The following is an 18,083-nucleotide window of genomic DNA, read 5'->3' as shown; positions in this document are numbered from 1 at the left end:
GTGGTGTGCAACTCAAGACATTCCTCAAAAGGGACAAGTTCCTTTAAATTACTTGCACCTTCATGGAACTTCGGATCAACTTGTACCGTCCACTGGAAAGTCAAAACTATGCTTGTTTCATATACCAGACATGAGATATAAGAAAAGCTTGAAAGCAAAATATACTACGCATCTGGTAGGAGATAAAGTATGCCAAGCGCAATTCTGGCTCCATGATAGGGCATCCAAAGAACTTAATATTCTAGAAATGGACGAATATGGCATGTCGCATGAAGATAATGATTTTTTATATAGAATTTATGTTGGTATGCATTTGGGCAGATTACTATGCTATGCATACTCATGAGTGAACATATTCTAGATATATAAAAACAGCTCACCTCAGTAGACTGTCTGCAAGCAGTACCCTCCCGCAGGTAAATGCCCCGTGATGGTGGAACTGCGTTTACAGAGTTCATCATAAAAAGAAAGGTACATGTTTTATCGATAAAACTCAAAATCTTAGGAAATTTCCCCAGGCAAAAGTAGGAAGCCCTTTAGGTCAATAGCTACACATAGATGAGATGCAAATTCAAAATATAAATTGGAAATCAACATCAGTTGTCCTGTTTATAATTAATTCTAATAAGAATGTGGGATACGTTTCAGCAAGCAAGTTTTTAATAAGATTCTAGCTTGAAAAATCTTAAAAATAAAGTTCAAATTCTTTGTTTACATACTTGTTTTTCCGGAGAGATTGACCTTTATCTGATAGTTTACGCATGGACAGTCCTGAAACTTTTTCAAGTATTCATATGCCCTGTCATAAAAAAGTAAATTAACTAACTATTTAAATATGGTGTCATATTAATTACACAGTATAGAATCTTACTTATCGACTTGCATAAGCCCTTGTCCAGTAGTTAGTTTATCTTCAGGCAGATCACCTACAGGTGTAGATGTATTCTCGAGGGCCCTTCTCACAGTGTACGGGCTAACTGGGATGCCTTCAGCCTACAGAAGTATCAAAGAATGTCAGCAGCAGAATGAAAATAACGGGGAAGAAAACGTATATACCAAAAATGTTGAAGAAGAAACCTTCATAGCACTTAGAAGTAACGCAATTGCTCCACAGGCAGAAGGAGATGCCATTGATGTTCCATTCATGAGCATGCGTCTTTGAAGCGTCCATGTAGGAACAGGAGCAACAGCCCCACCAGGTGCACTTATGCAGACACCAAGATCCCCATCAGATGTTGGCCCCCGGCTTGACCTACAATATAGCAATAACTATCTAATGCCATCTACAACTAGCTATAGAATGAATCAAAAGAAAGGAAAACAGTGAAAATACCAAGTGTATTCAAGCCCCTCGCTGGGAGGTTCCACTACTGAATGGGCACCAGCTGCCATTGCAGGAGAAACATATGCACCAACACCAATGATACTGGAAGTTGTTCCACCCGGTGCTCCGACTGTTGTCAAAGCTGGACCACTGTTGCCAGCACTACTTACAAATATTAGGCGTCTCTTGTTCACGGCCTACAAAAAACACAGCAGAATAACAATAAATGCAATATAAAAGTCACAAAAAACAAGCAGATAAGTGCTGCACAAATAAAGATAGAAGGGTTTGAATTATACTTCAGTAACAAGGTCAACAAAGCGCCCATAGTCTGGAAGTAATGCTGGCTCTCCATAGCTCATGTTGACAAGATCACAATTATGCTGTAGCATTTATATAAGTCAGCATATAAAAAAGGAATACTGAAAGTATTGACTTATGTCAATGCAAACCTCACATATAAATAATTCACACAGATGAAATACTTCCTGATGACAAAGTCAATTAAGAGAAATACGACTTGTTTGTTCAAACTTGAAAGGATGTGATATGAAGAAGTTACAATTGTAATAATGGTGAATTATTTTCAGCTAAATGAATTATTACCTCCAGGGCAGCTATCAATGCCCGTGACAAACCAGTTCCGGTCTCCATTGAACCTAACCGCGAGTCTCCAATTTTGCAAGATATTATTTGTGCACCAGGTGCTACACCATTTAACAAATGCTCCTAACATAAACATAGAAAAGGAATTAATTGGTTGCAACAAATTATCAATATTAACTGATATAGATGTGTTGGCACCTCAGGGTGGTGTGCAGTAGCTATTCCAGCAACATGGGTGCCATGAGGAGAACTATCAGTTACAATGCTTAGGACCTTTCCCTCATCATACACGTTAGCAACAAAGGAGCATGCATCTAGTCGGCTAAACACGCCATACTTCCGCTCAATTCTGTAGTACATATAAGATTGAGATGAAAAAATAATTATTATTATTGGCGAACAAATCATGCTCCCAAACAATAAAAACGTGAACTTTGATAAGAAATAGAGGAAGACTTGCCGATAGTTAGTCAGGGGGGAGAAGTCTGCTAGTTTCCCGCAATCTGGATCCTCTTCCAGACTCTGCGTATCAAGTGCAACCCTCCATACTTCTCCATCATGCCACACAACAGCATCAATAACAGGCCCTTTGTCTTCATATTTCTACAGAAAAACAAATGATTTACAGCAAAGATTCAAGAAAACAGCGAACAAGAATACAGAAATAGAACTAGCAAAGGACAGTCTCTAAACTTACATCAGCTTGTTTTTTCAGAAAATCAACTTTGCTTTGGAGGTCTTCACGGGTCTTCTTCAATTTCGTATCTTCCACCTTGCTGTGCTTCTGCAGGAGAAAAATGACAAATGAGGTGATGATAGAATTTAATTAGCACCGCACTAACTCAACATCCATAATACAGGAAACCAGATTCAGTATCTTTGTAGCACCTGATCGAAATCATACAGATTCTTTAAAGCCTTTGCAATTTCTTCCTGATTCTTTTCATCCCAGTTTTTCCTTCTCTCTTTCTATGTGACGAGAAAACAGAGAGAGAAATTAGACAACTGAAATTGCAGACCAGCTGTGTCTAATTTGTTAAAGATTTAAGGACTAGGTGAATAAAAATCCAACAACGGCAAAAATCACAACTCTAATAGCTACCTTGACACGAGAAGTTAAGTCATCAGTAAATAGCTGGTAAACCAACTTGCAACCTACACGCCACTCTCCTGTGGGGTTTTTCCATGAAGAATTGACAACCAAAGGTACCCCTGTAACCATTTTGTTTAAACAGAAGAAATGAGCAACGTATAATATAGCTAAAAAATTGGCAAACCATAATGAGCGAGAAAACTATTATGCAGATATCACAAATATCTCTTTCTAGATCAAATCACTGACCTGATGCTCCACGAATATGACCATCTTCATCGGCTTTCACCACTGTGGATGTATCTATATCCCCACTTCCAGTGCTGAACAATAAAAAATGGATACCATCAGGTCAGTCACTTCAACAAACAAAGAACACCGAAGCAAAATTCAAGTAAACCACAAATATACCAGTCAATGACGTCGAGAACCTTAGGTTTCCCATCAGAAGTTACATGCAAGCCAGCAGCAGAAGGATCAAAACCAGAATCTGGAAAAGAACAAAAAAAAAAAATCCTCAATCAGAATTTTACTCGGAGAGTTACAACGCCGTCGTCTTAAAAAACAATCAATCGCTCTACTATCTAATCCAGTACAAGCAACTTAACTATAGCATAATAAGGCTCACGCAAATTCTCTCCATACACAAAACCAGACGCTTAACGATTGAAGAAAACGAAAGGAAGAAGTGGTACCAAAGATAGCGATAACGACGCCACGACCGTCGAACTCAGGATGATCTTCGACGAAGCGATCCGCACGGATTTCTTTCTTAGGCATGAGAGAAGCAAGGAAAGTAGACTCGTTCAGCTTGAAATTAGCGACAGAAGCATTCTCAGCTCCAACACCACCACCGATACCACCTCCTCCGCCACAGCCGACGCGAGAAGCCGTAAGATTCTCAGAAGAAGAACAAGGCATCGCCGAGGAACCACTCCGTCTTAATCGGATTCCGCGAGAACGAGAAAAGCTTCTTCTTCCGAAGGATTTGAGTCTTCGATGAAGAAGAAACGAAGAAGATGAAATGATGAAATCACGGGGACGAGAGAGTGAAGAAGACGAAGAGGAAGCCCAATAAGAAGGACACGACGGGCCGTGAACCTGCAGCAGCTGCAGACTCAGATCCATCATCGGTATGTGTGTTTGTTTTTTTTTTTAAGTTAGTAGGGGTATTTTGGTCAATTAACAGGGGAGTCGCTGGCTGGCTGCTGCTACACCGGATCGTGCGTGGTGACTCGTCGTGAGAGAGGTCTTTGTTTTTTTAATTTTGGGGATAGTGTCAATGGAGTTTGGTGGTGGGTGGCTGACTCTAACTGGTGGCTTGGCTTTGCTCTATCTAGATAACGTGATTATTTTTTTTGGATTTAGTTTCTTATTTTACAAAGTTTTTAAATTGAACATATAAACAAATTCAATAAGTTGGAATCACTCTAATTGCTACTTGGAGTTGGGGGTCCTTCCTCGCTCGTTTAATTCGTAACATTTTGAGTATACTTTCTTATCAGTTTGTTAATCTTGTAGAGATCAATTTGACTTTCTTCCTAGATGATTATACCAATAGCGTAACTAAATTAGATAAAAGTAGGATTGAATATACGTTTAACTTCTTTTTTTGGTCAACAAAAAAAAAATCCACTAAAATCAAAACGTGTATACAATCCTAATCAATTACACGTTTTGATTTAAGGTTTTACTATTTTATTAATAGGATGAGAGGAATGGATAAAAATTTGTGTTAGTTATGTCATGTGGGCTTATATATGAAGAATCCCAGAAAAGGGGGGATCAGATCTTGATTAATTAGCAACATTTTAATGTGTCAGCAAAATTCAAAATGTAATGCAAGTTGAAGAAATATATATATATATATATATATATATATATATATATTACTACAGATAATTGTGTTTTGGTCTCTCCCAAAAAACAATCCTTGTTGCTTTGAAAACCATATATATGAATATTGCTCCTAGGTATGCATGAAGTTGTAATGGGATCGTTTCGAACACAGCTGGAACGTTAGCTGAGATCATTGACGTTGAAGCAGTTTGTATGATCATCATCACATCACCGATTACGTAGTCTTCGATCGATATATATAATTAAGTTTATCATTTTTTCTTAACGTCGTTCCTTTTTTGTGGTATATCTATTTTACATACACACACATACACAAAACGATCGATCAATCATTCTTCATACCAGCTTTGATGGGGGGAGTCATAAGAAAAGAAAAACGAAAAAAGCGAGGAAATTAAGAATCATAATAAAGATATCGTACATTTCATATAATCATAATTTAGACTAATTATTCTCGTTACTTTGTTTTTGTTATGATATCCAAATAGTTTACGAATCATGATACGGATTAGGTGTCTGTGGTTGTGAGAGAAGTACAACGACGAATCATATTTGTAAACACTAAAATAAATCATTCAATGCATTCCACAAAACACAAAAGACTTCCAGAAAGTAAGAACGTTGACACACGTTTTTGCGCTATGCCGGCCGTAGAGACTGTGGAGAGAGTAGACATCAAAGCCCTGACGACGTTAACGCTTCATATTTTTTTTCATAATTTATTAGTTTATATTCTCTTAAGTGAGATACTAAAAATAAAAAAAATAGTAAAAAGAAAGACGTGATTATTTTAATTACTTTGAATTTCAAGAGTATCCGGACGTTTACTTTTTCTTGGTTTCATATGACCAGCTTGCATGTATTCTATTTTGATCCAGCTAATGTTTCATAACGCTTACAAGTTTAATAACAAGGAAATTAAAACTAGGTCTCTTTTTAAAAAACTAAAACTGTGGAATTTTACACCGTTTGTGTAGTTTTTAAGCTTTAGGTCTGATTGATAATCTAGAAGACATATTATAATACATCGTTTTCCAAATCTATCACCCACAAAAAACCTGTAAATTACTCATCCTTCTTTTTTTTTTGTTGTAATTTAGCTAATATATTTAAGATTGTTGGCAGAAAAAATTGATATTTAATCAGTACTTATACCAAATCCTAATATAATTTTGTTTTATAACGTTTTCTTTATTTTAACTCTAAATATAATAAGGACAAAATCCAAAATTAAATGTTACACAAACTATAATAATACATCTACGGACCTAGGGTAGATGATCTACCTAATTTATGAAACACTTTTTTTTTCTTTCTTTTTTTCTGAAACATCTATCATTAGTAGCTAGGAGTTAAACTACGTTCTAATTCGTTAGAAGTTAAAACTTAGAAGTCATTTTATTAAATTTTTGTGGAATAATATCTAGCCTAGCTAGGCTACATCATGACTCTCTTGAAAAGCCACCAATCTAAGCTCTCTAAATATGACAAATTACTTAAAATGGATACTACCGTAGAAGGAAATACCTCTTTTCTTTACATAAATTGTTTTATTGTTATTTTTGTAACAATGGGGAGTAATGGGGAGGTCTACATCTTACAATGAGCCAAATTATTTTCCATCAAGTAATAATTATCTCCACGTTTAGAAATTGCAATATTTGTTAAAACGCGTATATACGGTGATCATTGTTACACATCAACTACGCAAATGGTCTTCTTTTGACTCGAGACGTTAGCGTCTTTGTTTTAGCAACTCTTCAAATTAATCATATTATATTTTCTACCATGACGTTGAAATTTAATATTATGGTCAAATAAATAACGCCAAAAAACTGAAAATCTATATAGCCTCCTTATTTGTTCATCTCTGCAACTCATTCAGTTTCTCAACACACATCTCTGAAACTTTCCTAAACCACTAAAGTTCAAGAACGTTCCTTCTTCCTTGTCTGAGACTTCAAACACAAGAAAAAAGAAAAAAAGAAAAACATGAGAGAGCTTGCTTTGTCTATGTTTCTTTTCTTCTTTGTTTTTAATTGTGTCAGTTCTGTTCCGACAAAAGAACAGTTTCAAAGTTGCTTGGCGACAAATAAAATCTCCAAACTCCCTAGAAACCTCACTAATCACACACCAGATTCCCAAATATTCACCGACTTCTCCGAATCATCATCTCCAAATTCAAGTTTCCTCAACTTGAATTTCACCAGCCTGAAGCCAATTCTGACCTTGAAACCTAAATCCGAGTCCGAAATCAAAAGATCGATACTCTGCAGCAAGAAACTTGGCGTGCAAGTAAGAACCATGAGTGGTGGTCATGACTACGAAGGTCTGTCTTACCTCTCACTATCACCTTTCATAATTGTCGACCTCGTCAACCTCAGATCAATCAAGATCAACCTCACTGACGAAACCGCTTGGGTCCAATCCGGGGCAACACTCGGAGAACTCTATTACAAAATCGCCAAAACCAGCAAGGTTCATGCCTTTTCCGCAGGGATATGTCCGAGTGTTGGTGTTGGTGGGCATATTAGCGGCGGAGGATTCGGCACGATAATGAGAAAACACGGTTTAGCGTCTGATAACGTTGTGGACGCGCGCGTGATGGACGTAAATGGGATAACCCGAGACCGAAGAATGATGGGAGAGGATTTGTTCTGGGCGCTTAGAGGCGGTGGAGCCGCGAGTTTTGGCGTTGTCTTGTCATGGAAGGTTAAGCTTGCTAGGGTTCCTGAAAAGGTAACTTGTTTCATAAGTCAACATGCGATGGGACCTAGCATGAACAAGATTGTTCATAGATGGCAATCCATTGGATCAGAAGTAGACGAAGATCTATTCATGAGAGTCATAATTGACAACGGTCTAGAAGGGAATCAAAGGATAGTGAAATCCACATTTCAAACCCTATTTCTTGGTGGAATCGATAGACTGATTCCTCTACTGAACCAGAAGTTTCCGGAACTCGGCTTACGATCTCAAGACTGCAAGGAAATGAGTTGGATAGAATCGATCATGTTCTTCAACTGGAGATCAGGACAGCCGTTAGAGATCTTGCTCAACCGAGACCTACGATTCGAAGATCAATATTTCAAAGCAAAGTCAGATTTTGTTCAGACACCAGTTCCTGAACACGTTTTCGAAGAAGTGACCAAGAGGTTCCTCGAGAAAGAAACTCCACTGATGATCTTAGAGCCATTAGGTGGAAAGATCAACCAGGTTTCAGAAACAGCGTCTCCTTATCCACACAGGAGAGGGAACCTGTACAATGTACAGTACATGGTGAAATGGAAAGTGAATGAAGTCGAGGAGATGAACAAACATGTTAGGTGGATGAGATCGCTACACGATTACATGACTCCCTACGTTTCAAAATCGCCTAGAGGAGCTTATTTGAACTACAGAGATCTTGATTTAGGCACGACCAAAGGGAACAACACGACGTTTGAAGATGCAAGGAAATGGGGTGAGGCATATTTCAAAGGTAACTTCAAGAGACTAGGGTTGGTTAAAGGGAAGATTGATCCAACAAATTTCTTCAGGAACGAACAGAGTATTCCTCCTCTGTTTTGATTTCTCTCAACACACAAAACTTATTTTAAAGATTTCATTTCATGTGTTCTTTTGTTATAGATAGTGTTACTTTCTGCTACAAGTGTAAAAGTGAATGTATTTTTCAAGTAGAAATGTACACAATACAGAATTGAATAAAATAAACCGATTTGATTTCAATTTTTCGATGAATTAAGTAAAACCAGAAAGGATTAATTCTTATTCTTTCAAACCCCTTTAACTTAAGATAGAACTTGCTAAAACACAAATTTCTAAATGATATTAATTAAACCAATAAAACTAGTAAAAATTAAAAACTGAAAACCAGTTTGGACACCACTAAAATATGATCAAAAGTGTATACACTACTCTATGCAATATTTGTTAAACAATCATTGAATTCACCTGATGAAAGCAAGTCTATTTAGTGCTTTGTTGGAGTTCTGTATATTTATTTTTATAAATGTTATGTGTAAGAGATCATACACTATATATATATTTCTTTTTTTGATTACTCTATACAATATTTGTTAAACAGTCATTGAATTCACCTGATGAAAGCAAGTCTATTTAGTGCTTTGTTTGAGTTCTGTATATTTATTTTTATAAATGTTATGTGTAAGAGATCATACACTATATATATATATATATATATATATTTCTTTTTTTGATGAAATGTGAAACTAATTTCATGATCATACATATATTTTGTGAGTGAGTTTGAGCTATTATATGTTGGGTTATGCTTTTGGTTTTACAACTTATTTTCGAATTTAGATACTTCACCATATGTAAATAGAACTTTCTTTGAACACTTAAAGTCTATACTAAGTTACATATAGTCTAGTTACTCTTTATGTAACTAAACACTAAAAAATGTATTTTCCTTTACCACTAGTCCACTACAACTACTTTCTTAATTTTTACGTTTATGTGACATTCTTAATTGATTAATCAAATGTGATTTAGCTGATTTTTATTTTTTCTGTCTGAGTTTAAAAATTACATTTTCTCCCAAAAATGGAAAGAAAAATAGTTGTTTAATTTGTTTGAGGGAGGGAAAAAACAAAAAACAAATAATTTTAAAAGACTGGCGTCTTACCTGCAGAATCCACATTTGGGTGTCGGCTGGCTTTGCTTTTTCTCTTTCTCTTACCCTCTCTGCTTATCTTTTGGTTCTGCAACAATCTTTGGTTTGACTTCTATACAGAAGAGAGCACAACAAAACCTCATGTCTGGTTTGTATAATAACTCATGACTTCTCCTCAGATTAGAAGCACTCTTGAGATCGACAGGTATGTCCAAATATCTTGATTTTTCCTCTCTTCGCAACACTATTTTATTGGTTTTATGTGATGGAAACCGATCTGTGTTCTCTGGTTCTTGTTCGAACAGCTCTCAGTACTTGACGGAGCTTCTCGTCGAACATCAAAAGCTTATACCTTTTATGCAAGTCCTGCCAATATGTAGCCGTCTGTTGAATCAAGGTTCGTCTTTTCAATTTGATTCTGATTCAGATCTATAGTTTTATCAGCCAGTTATCTTACAAAATGTTACCCTACTTTAGTGTTAGGCTTAGTCTCAAATTGTCTTGTGTTGTGGTGCTTATAAAGCTATGTTGATTGACAGAGATATTCAGGGTATCTGGAACGATGTCTAACCAAGGATTTGGTGATTTTGATAATTTTACAAACTATTCTCCCCCGACAAGAGAACAGTTTCAAAGTTGCTTGTCGACAGATCACTGTGATTCAACTTTCCAAAACCCTATAAATCTTACTACTCACACTCCATATTCCCGAATCTACACCGAATCTTCATCTCCAGATTCGAGTTTAGTCAACTTGAGTTTTGTAAGCCTGAAGCCGATTCTGATCGTTAAACCAAAATCCGAATCCGAAATCAAAAACTCAATTCTATGTAGCAAGAAACTTGGAGTGCAAGTAAGAACCCTGAGTGGTGGTCATGACTACGAAGGTCTATCTTACCTCTCACAATCACCTTTCATAATCATCGACCTCGTTAACCTCAGATCGATCAAGATCAACCTTACAGACGAAACCGCTTGGATCGAATCCGGGGCAACACTCGGCGAACTCTATTACGAGATCGCCAAAACCAGCAACATCCATGCCTTTGCCGCAGGAGTATGTCCAAGTGTTGGAGTTGGTGGGCATATTAGCGGCGGAGGATTCGGTACATTAATGAGAAAACACGGTTTAGCGTCTGATAACGTTGTAGACGCGCGTTTGATGGATGTGAACGGGAGAATTCTTGACCGGAAAACAATGGGAGAGGATTTGTTTTGGGCGCTTAGAGGAGGTGGAGCGGCAAGTTTTGGCGTTGTCTTGTCATGGAAGGTTAAGCTTGCTAGGGTTCCTGAAAAGGTAACTTGTTTCATAAGTCAACATACGATGGGACCTAGCATGAACAAGCTTGTTCATAGATGGCAATCCATTGGATCAGAGCTAGACGAAGATCTATTCATCAGAGTCATAACTGACAACAGTCACGAAGGGAATCAAAGGACAGTGAAAACTACATTTCAAACTCTGTTTCTTGGTGGAATCGATAGACTGATTCCTCTGATGAACCAGGAGTTTCCGGAACTCGGTTTACGATCTCAAGACTGCAAGGAAATGAGCTGGATCGAATCCATAATGTTCTTCAACTGGACATTAGGACAGCCGTTAGAGATCATGCTCAACAGAGACCTACGCTTCGAAGATCAGTATTTCAAAGCAAAGTCAGATTTTGTTCAAACCCCACTTCCTGAAAAAGTTTTTGAAGAAGTAACCAAGAGGTTTCTCGAGAAAGAAACTCCATTGATGATCTTCGAGCCATTGGGTGGAAAGATCAACCAGCTTTCAGAAAATGAGTCTCCATATCCACACAGGAGAGGGAATCTGTATAATATACAGTACATGGTGAAATGGAAAGTGAATGAAGTCGAGGAGATGGACATAAACATTAGGTGGATGAGATCGCTACACGATTACATGACTCCCTACGTTTCAAAATCGCCGAGAGGAGCTTATTTGAATTACAGAGATCTTGATTTAGGCACGAGCAAAGGGAACAACACAAGTTTTGAAGATGCAAGGAAATGGGGTGAGACCTATTTCAAAGATAACTTCAAGAGATTGGGGTTGGTTAAAGGGAAGATTGATCCAACAAATTTCTTCAGGAACGAACAGAGTATTCCTCCTCTGTTTTGATTTCTCAACACAAAACCATATTTCAAAGATTTCATTTCATGTTTTCTCTTATGATAGTGTAGATTTCTGCTAGTGTAAAAGTGAGTGTACCCAATACGATTTATGAGAACCAAGGTTGGTCGAAGCTAAAACACCAAATTCTGAATGATATTAAACCAATAGACTAGTGAAAATTAAACTGAGAACCAGTTTAGGCACCACTAAATATGTTCAAATATGGTGAATAGATCGTATACAGTAGTAGTTAAACAGTCATTGAATCACCTGATGAATAAGAATACACAATATCAGTGAGTTTTTCGACACTCTCAAAATGGCAAACAGAAATCCGATTTAGCTCTTCTTCCCTGCAGCGGCTTTTGTACCAGGAAGTGTTCCAAAGACTTTGTCCCAGAGAGATGAAGTGATTCCATATCCTTTGTCCTGAATCCTAAAGTGATGATTCAGGTGGTATTTCTGTAAAAACGTATACCAAACCTCATCAGAAAGAAATTCAGAGGAATAAGTTTGAATGCCAAACAAATAGGGAGATGGTTAGAGATGGGTTTTCTTACCTTAAGATGTTTAAAGGTTGGTACTTTAGGTTGACCATGGTGTAGATAGAAATGAGTAATATCATACATCACATAGCCAAACAATATGCCTCCAAGCATAGCAGGAGCTGTAGCAGGAGTAGCTACGAGATGGAGAAGCTTCCACAGCTAACAATGAGAAAAGAAGAACATTAATAATAGTTTCGAATGAATAAACAAGATTCTAGATTTGGATCAAGCATACTTACTGGAACCAAGAGAATAGCTGTTGCAGTAGGTGGGAAAACAAGACGAAGGCCATCTTGTGGGTGCTTGTGATGGCATCCATGAAGAAGATAGTGTGCGGTGTTTGCCCTACAGGGAAACAAAATCAGCTTCGTGATGAAACTCTGGATATGGTTTTATGCATAATCATATGGATATTGAACTAACCAGTAACTCTTGGTTTGGATGTGGAAAAGGAAACGATGAAGGGTGTACTCGAGAAGTGTCCACGTGAGTACGCCTAAGGCAACTATTAAACCGATCTGGGGATATGTAAGTCCCTTCCTTGCCGATATCGAAAGAACGTAGCAAACAACTGGAAGCCAAATTGTTGGGATAGCCCACCAAACCGTGCGAGTCAAGAACTGCTCAAGTTCCCCAAAAAAAGGATTTAGTCAGAACAAAGAAGACAATATATAAGAAGATAAATCTTAATAAGGCAGAGTTGTTGTTACCTCCCAAAAGTCACTTTGAAAAAAACGAGGACCTTCGACGCATACAATAGGTTGATGAATCCATTCCTGGTACTCTTCACCAAGGTGACCAACCTGACAAAGGATACAAGTATCTTTATATTAGTAAAAAATGATGCATTACATAATCAAAGAATCTACCAAACAACTGTGAAGATTTGACAGAGAAATCGCCATTTATTACATTCTCTTGTCAATCTAAAAGGTAGATTCAAAAAAGAAGGGATAGAGCGCATCACCTGAAAGACAAGTGGCTTATTCAAATCGACTGTGAAGCGTTCTGCAACCATCTTTGCCCACTATATGAGAGAGATTGCTTCTGCAAGAAGAAGAGCCACGAGCAAAAATCGTAAATGCGTATATCTATCTACAAAGAAATATAAATCTGGTAACTGAGTCCATTAACGATTGCCAAAAAGAAAACAAGATTTGAGGCCTAAAAACCAGGTGCAATTCAACCTCAAACAAAAATTCTCAGAAACTCTATTGCTTTAATGAGAATCTAAAAAAGACTGCATTTGGCATCCGAGGAATTGGTTAATAAGCTGAATTAGCAGAAGGGGAACACAAAAACAAAGAAGAGTCTCATCAAGGGTCAATGATCCAACAAAGAAAGTTAAGTAAATTGGAAGATTCACATCATTACCTAAAAGACAGAGCCAATAAAACAGAGAGAACCTCGACAATGTAAATAAAAAGGACGAAACTTTGAGAAGGATTGAATCGAATCAAAACATGAGATTTCTTCGGAGATCACAAGGAAAACAAAAACAAAATCAAAATCATCAAACCCTTCCCTCCCCACGAAAGCTAAAGACACCTTTTAGACGGTGAAGAAAAAAACAAACATTCTCCGAAATTGACGAACAAAATCCCGAAGTTTTCGCAAGAAATTTTAAAAAGAAAAGGGTGGTAGAAGAAAGAAGGAGAAGAAATCGGAAGAAAAAAAGATGAGAATGCGAAGAAGAGATCTGAGGTTTTTTGTTTTACCTTAAAGAGGACGACGACGAAGAAGAAGAAGAAAGAAAGAACAAGCCTCTCTCTCTCTCAATCTCGGCGTAAGAGACTCGCTAACTCTTTCTCCAATTGAAGGGAAACAACAAAACAACACTCTGTCACCAGAAGGGGTGGGATTATGCTTCGCTTGAATCCTGATAATGTTCGGCCCACGTTTTCTCTTTTTCTTTAGCCATTGGAAATATCTTTTTTTATTTTGTTTAGAAACAAATAAAAATTATTTGCTATTTTGGAAATTAAAAAAGTTGAAATTATGAGTAGTTTTTTTTGTAAGAAAAATAAAAATAGTATTTTCTAAATCTATTCTGTTTTTGGAAATATTTGTAAATATCTTTTGTTTTGTATAGAAAATATATATTTTCATTTGCTATTTTGGAAGAAAATAAGTTTAAAATTAAGAATAGTCTTTGTAAGGAAAACAAAATAGTGTTTGCTTATAAATCCATTCTGTTTCTAGAAAACATCCCCATGTACAGTATATGGAACAAATATAAATAATTTTGCTATTTTAAAAACAAAGGTTTTAAACTGTGGAAAACAAATTTCAATTTTTTTCATAATTTTCTTATCAGCATCCTCAGCGCAAATTACATGAGGCGCTTTTGATTTTGGAAATGGAGAATAAAACAAAAAAAAAATAGTCTGCCTAGCCAAGTAGCCAACATTGAGCTGCTACAAATTGCTTGAGCGGGAGCTGCTATCGGTAATGAAAACGTCTTCAGTCATAGATTCATAGGATTGGTCGGTCCCTCGATAATATGATGTTTCATGAAGTTTATCTCTTGTCACTTGTGAGTTGTGACAAATTTTAGGGAAAGCTTTTCTCTTCTCTATGGACTATGAGTCTATCTATGCACTACTACTATCAGTCTACGAGCCTTAAGAGTCTATGAGAATGGGTTTTTGCTCACAAGTATCACCAACAGTTTTTATTATGATAAATCATGAATTATGTGGACGCATGACTAATTTTTAAACAAAGACTAGATGAATGAATTATGTGTAGAAAATATATATTATAAAGCCCTCTGCGGCTCTGCCTTGTTTAAGTTGTTTGTTACACTAGGAGATCTATACAAACTGTATACAGTTTTCACATATATGATTTTATATAAACCAAGATTGGATCATTGGATATGTTATTTTATATCAACAAATATATATACACACACACACACATGAGTACATGACACATGCATTTAGACACTTCATCTGTTGGGAACTAGTAATCAACAACCCAACTAGCAAGTCATTGCATATATATAAATTAATAGACATGGCCAAATTAAAATCTTAATGGTAGGCATGAACATGATATAGCGGTGAGGTTTTCCACTATATAAATAATAGTAGTATACATCATGCACTTTTATATAAGTTTAATTTAGGTTTAGATATTTAATCAACCTCTTTAATTTAACAAAAAGGGCTTTGTTTTTTCTTTCTTTCTTCCTAATAGTCAGTCCACAACAAAGATATTTGTCACAGATAAGATTCCTCGCATGGAATATGCAGTCTTCTTAATACAAGGTCCAAATTTCTTGTTTTATTATAAACCAATCATGTTGGAGTATAGTTTACTAGTAGATCTTGTTTCTCATTTTCTTTAATTCCCAAGAAAATAGCATTTCGAATCCGGATACATAAAAAAAGAAATGTTGATGCCTCTCATTTGAACCACCTAAAAATCGATACTATCAATGTTTCAACATCCTCTTTAAAAAAAGTTTCTTCTTTTAGAAAGATTGAATCCAATTTTAAAAAGTTGATTTAGCAACTGTGAAAAAAACAACAAAAGAAAGGCGCACGATTAGTTATTCGCAAAGGACATAACATAACCGAGGACAATACGATTACGCCATATCAAATTCAAGATTATCTTGAACGTATATCAAATGTTGTAAAATACGCACGACTAAGTAAATAAGGTCATGTCATCATGTGTCTCCGTCAATATCGCCACATAAATTATTGCTAAAAGTTAGTGCTTTTTTTGGCCGACAAAAACGTTATTGCTCTGCCTTTCATTATTAACAATGACCATTTTTTTCTTAAATTATATTTTTTGTTTTCGTTTTTTTTCTTGTAAACACAAACATCTTTGACTCTTTGACCATCATATATAATAACAATATATTCTCTGTTAATTAAGTTTACAAAACAAAATTAAAAAATTTACAGTTTCATAAGCAAACCAATTGCATAGCTTCGAACTGCCAACCACCCCAAAACAATAACACTCCCTTTCACCGTAAGGCCCACCACACCACCCACTGCCACGGACACACAAACAAAAAAAACAAAACCCAATGCCTTGAAATCTTTCTGCTTCTTCTGTTTCAGATTCAGAGACTGGTTCGTGATTTGCAGCAGAAAACTCTGAGGATCAGACACGAAGATAGTGTCAGACCGATAGCAAAGACTTTCCCAATTAACAATCCAACAAGAACAATCACTATCAGAACAATCACTTTCGTTAGATCCCCTCCTTTTGACCCAATCTCTCCTCCTTCTTCTTCTTCTAACAATGGCGGACTCGAACTTACATCATCTCTTTCAGAGCTTTCACTCTCGATTCTATCATCTGAATACAAGCTAGACACTTCTGTCAAAGACCCTTCTTCTTCAATCTCAACTTCAACATCTTGTCCTTCTGCTGCTGCTTCTTCTTTTTCTTTGTTCTTCATCTTCCTCTTCTTCTTATAACTCCTCAACTTCTTTGGCACGATCTTCTTCACAATCTTTGATTTAAGCTTCGCGCTTTTACTCTTCTCATTCTTAAACACCACGTCTCTTATCGTCTGCACTTCCTTCTTCTTCTCCTCCTCCTCCTCCTCCTCAGCCACAGGTCTCGTCTTCTCTTCCGACGACGAGCTCTTCTCCGATTGAGGCACAACAACACTAATCTCCTCTCTAGGCTCTTCGACTATTTCAAACGAGACCTTGTTTCTTCTGTCATGCGTCCATGTCGTTACTTCTTCTTCTTCTTCTAGCTTCTCTTTATGTCGCTTCCCTATGAGCTTCTCGATCAACGAATCTATCCGAACCTGCGCGTCGGGGCAGATGTTCAAAAGCGTAAAGACACGCGCCACCGCGAGCTCGAGGAAGAGGAGCGCAAAAGCAGAGAGAGTAATCCCAACGGCGAGCTTTTTCGTGCTCAACGCGAGCACAGCCACCATAAAAACCTTAAACACAACCACCATCAAAACACAACATCCACCACCTCCTCCGCCGCGTTTATTCTCCGGGACAAAACTCTCCTCATCGATCTTACTCACAACAAGAGAAGGATCCTCGGTAACCAAAGCAGGATCAAGCTTGAGAGGAAGAGACATACGTCTCTGTAAAGACAGAGAAGGAGGCAGAGGATGATGAGGATGAGGAGGAGAGGAAACACGCCGTCGTGTAGGAGCCGTAGTCTTGTTGTTATTATTATTAACACGTTTAGAAGATTGTTTTTTGAGACGATCGCGGTTCTTGACGAAGAGATCGATTAAAGAAGTAGGGAAGCCAGTTTCAACAACGAGAGATCCACCATGTTTTGGAGATTGTTGAAAGTCTGATACGAATCTTGAGATCCGACTCGATCTAGATTTCTTCCAAGGTAAAGGCATGTCTCTCTGCCTCAAGAAACAACAAAAATGGTTTTTGGGAGAAAGAATCAGCTCAAGGAAGAACCCAGAAGAAAGGGTTTGTCGAAGAGATAAAGAAGAAGATCTGGTTGGAAGATCAAAACCATTAATTTGACATTTTGAGAGAGAGAGAGAGAAGAGATATAATGTAATAAATGGAGAGAAGATAGATAGATAGAGAGAGCTCTTTCTTCGTTCTCGTCTTCGTCTTCCTTGTTTGCGCAGAAAGTGAAAGGGCCTCCAAAGAGAGAGATATGATGAGGAAACCGCTTAAAAGACATTTACAGGACGACGCGTGCCTTAACCATTTTATTTTTTATTCTTTTCCATTTTTGTAATAGTTGTACAACTGTACTAGGCAGATCTTGTAGATTCAATACTTTTTGTTTAACCAAATTAAAAATAACCAATCGAACCGAAATAATCAATAATTTGTACATTTATAAACCGAAACCAACAAAAGTAACTTAAACCGAATGAAAGATGAACTGATAATTTTATATATTCGAGATCT

At 36.9% G+C, this 18,083-nt stretch overlaps 5 protein-coding genes across 6 annotated transcripts in view; 2 read left to right on the top strand and 3 right to left on the bottom strand.

Moving 5' to 3' along the window:
* Positions 1-4,166, bottom strand: part of LOC104733446 (tripeptidyl-peptidase 2) — a gene marked incomplete in the record, with an annotated part of 6,247 nt that extends 2,081 nt beyond the window's left edge. Inside the window, 16 exon segments of the mRNA XM_010450849.2 lie at positions 1-92; positions 381-439; positions 720-799; positions 872-993; positions 1,078-1,252; positions 1,334-1,521; positions 1,624-1,707; positions 1,931-2,053; positions 2,129-2,279; positions 2,391-2,533; positions 2,628-2,714; positions 2,819-2,899; positions 3,033-3,142; positions 3,273-3,346; positions 3,435-3,513; positions 3,719-4,166. Coding sequence (XP_010449151.1) covers positions 1-92; positions 381-439; positions 720-799; positions 872-993; positions 1,078-1,252; positions 1,334-1,521; positions 1,624-1,707; positions 1,931-2,053; positions 2,129-2,279; positions 2,391-2,533; positions 2,628-2,714; positions 2,819-2,899; positions 3,033-3,142; positions 3,273-3,346; positions 3,435-3,513; positions 3,719-4,154 — 2,084 coding nt within the window.
* On the top strand, positions 6,749-8,614 carry LOC104731471 (cannabidiolic acid synthase-like). Its single transcript, XM_010450847.2, has one exon. The coding sequence runs from the start codon at positions 6,876-6,878 to the stop codon at positions 8,451-8,453; it is 1,578 nt and encodes a 525-aa protein (XP_010449149.1). The 5' UTR covers positions 6,749-6,875; the 3' UTR covers positions 8,454-8,614.
* Positions 9,567-11,798, top strand: LOC104731470 (tetrahydrocannabinolic acid synthase-like). The gene is made up of 3 exons (XM_010450846.2): positions 9,567-9,727; positions 9,828-9,919; positions 10,062-11,798. Exons 1-3 carry the CDS (start codon positions 9,687-9,689, stop codon positions 11,648-11,650), a joined length of 1,722 nt encoding a protein of 573 aa, XP_010449148.1. The 5' UTR covers positions 9,567-9,686; the 3' UTR covers positions 11,651-11,798.
* Positions 11,815-14,089, bottom strand: LOC104731469 (dihydroceramide fatty acyl 2-hydroxylase FAH2). Of its 2 annotated transcripts, none has more exons than XM_010450844.2 (7): positions 13,911-14,089; positions 13,160-13,239; positions 12,903-12,995; positions 12,616-12,812; positions 12,432-12,537; positions 12,205-12,351; positions 11,815-12,106 (listed from the first exon to the last, which is right to left on the bottom strand). In XM_010450844.2, the coding sequence occupies exons 2-7, from the start codon at positions 13,208-13,210 to the stop codon at positions 11,984-11,986; spliced, it is 717 nt and encodes a 238-aa protein (XP_010449146.1). In that variant the 5' UTR covers positions 13,211-13,239; positions 13,911-14,089; the 3' UTR covers positions 11,815-11,983. The 2 variants fall into 2 exon arrangements, with proteins under 2 accessions (XP_010449146.1, XP_010449147.1); XM_010450845.2 differs by lacking the exon at positions 13,911-14,089 and adding an exon at positions 13,567-13,716.
* Positions 16,057-17,871, bottom strand: LOC104731467. Its single transcript, XM_010450843.2, has one exon. It carries the CDS (start codon positions 17,549-17,551, stop codon positions 16,283-16,285), a length of 1,269 nt encoding a protein of 422 aa, XP_010449145.1. The 5' UTR covers positions 17,552-17,871; the 3' UTR covers positions 16,057-16,282.

This window comes from Camelina sativa, chromosome 12 (assembly GCF_000633955.1).
Source record: "Camelina sativa cultivar DH55 chromosome 12, Cs, whole genome shotgun sequence".
NCBI classification, from domain to species: domain Eukaryota; kingdom Viridiplantae; phylum Streptophyta; class Magnoliopsida; order Brassicales; family Brassicaceae; genus Camelina; species Camelina sativa.
The sequence above is the reverse complement of the archived record's forward strand: the minus strand, read 5'-3'. Positions and strand labels throughout refer to the sequence as shown.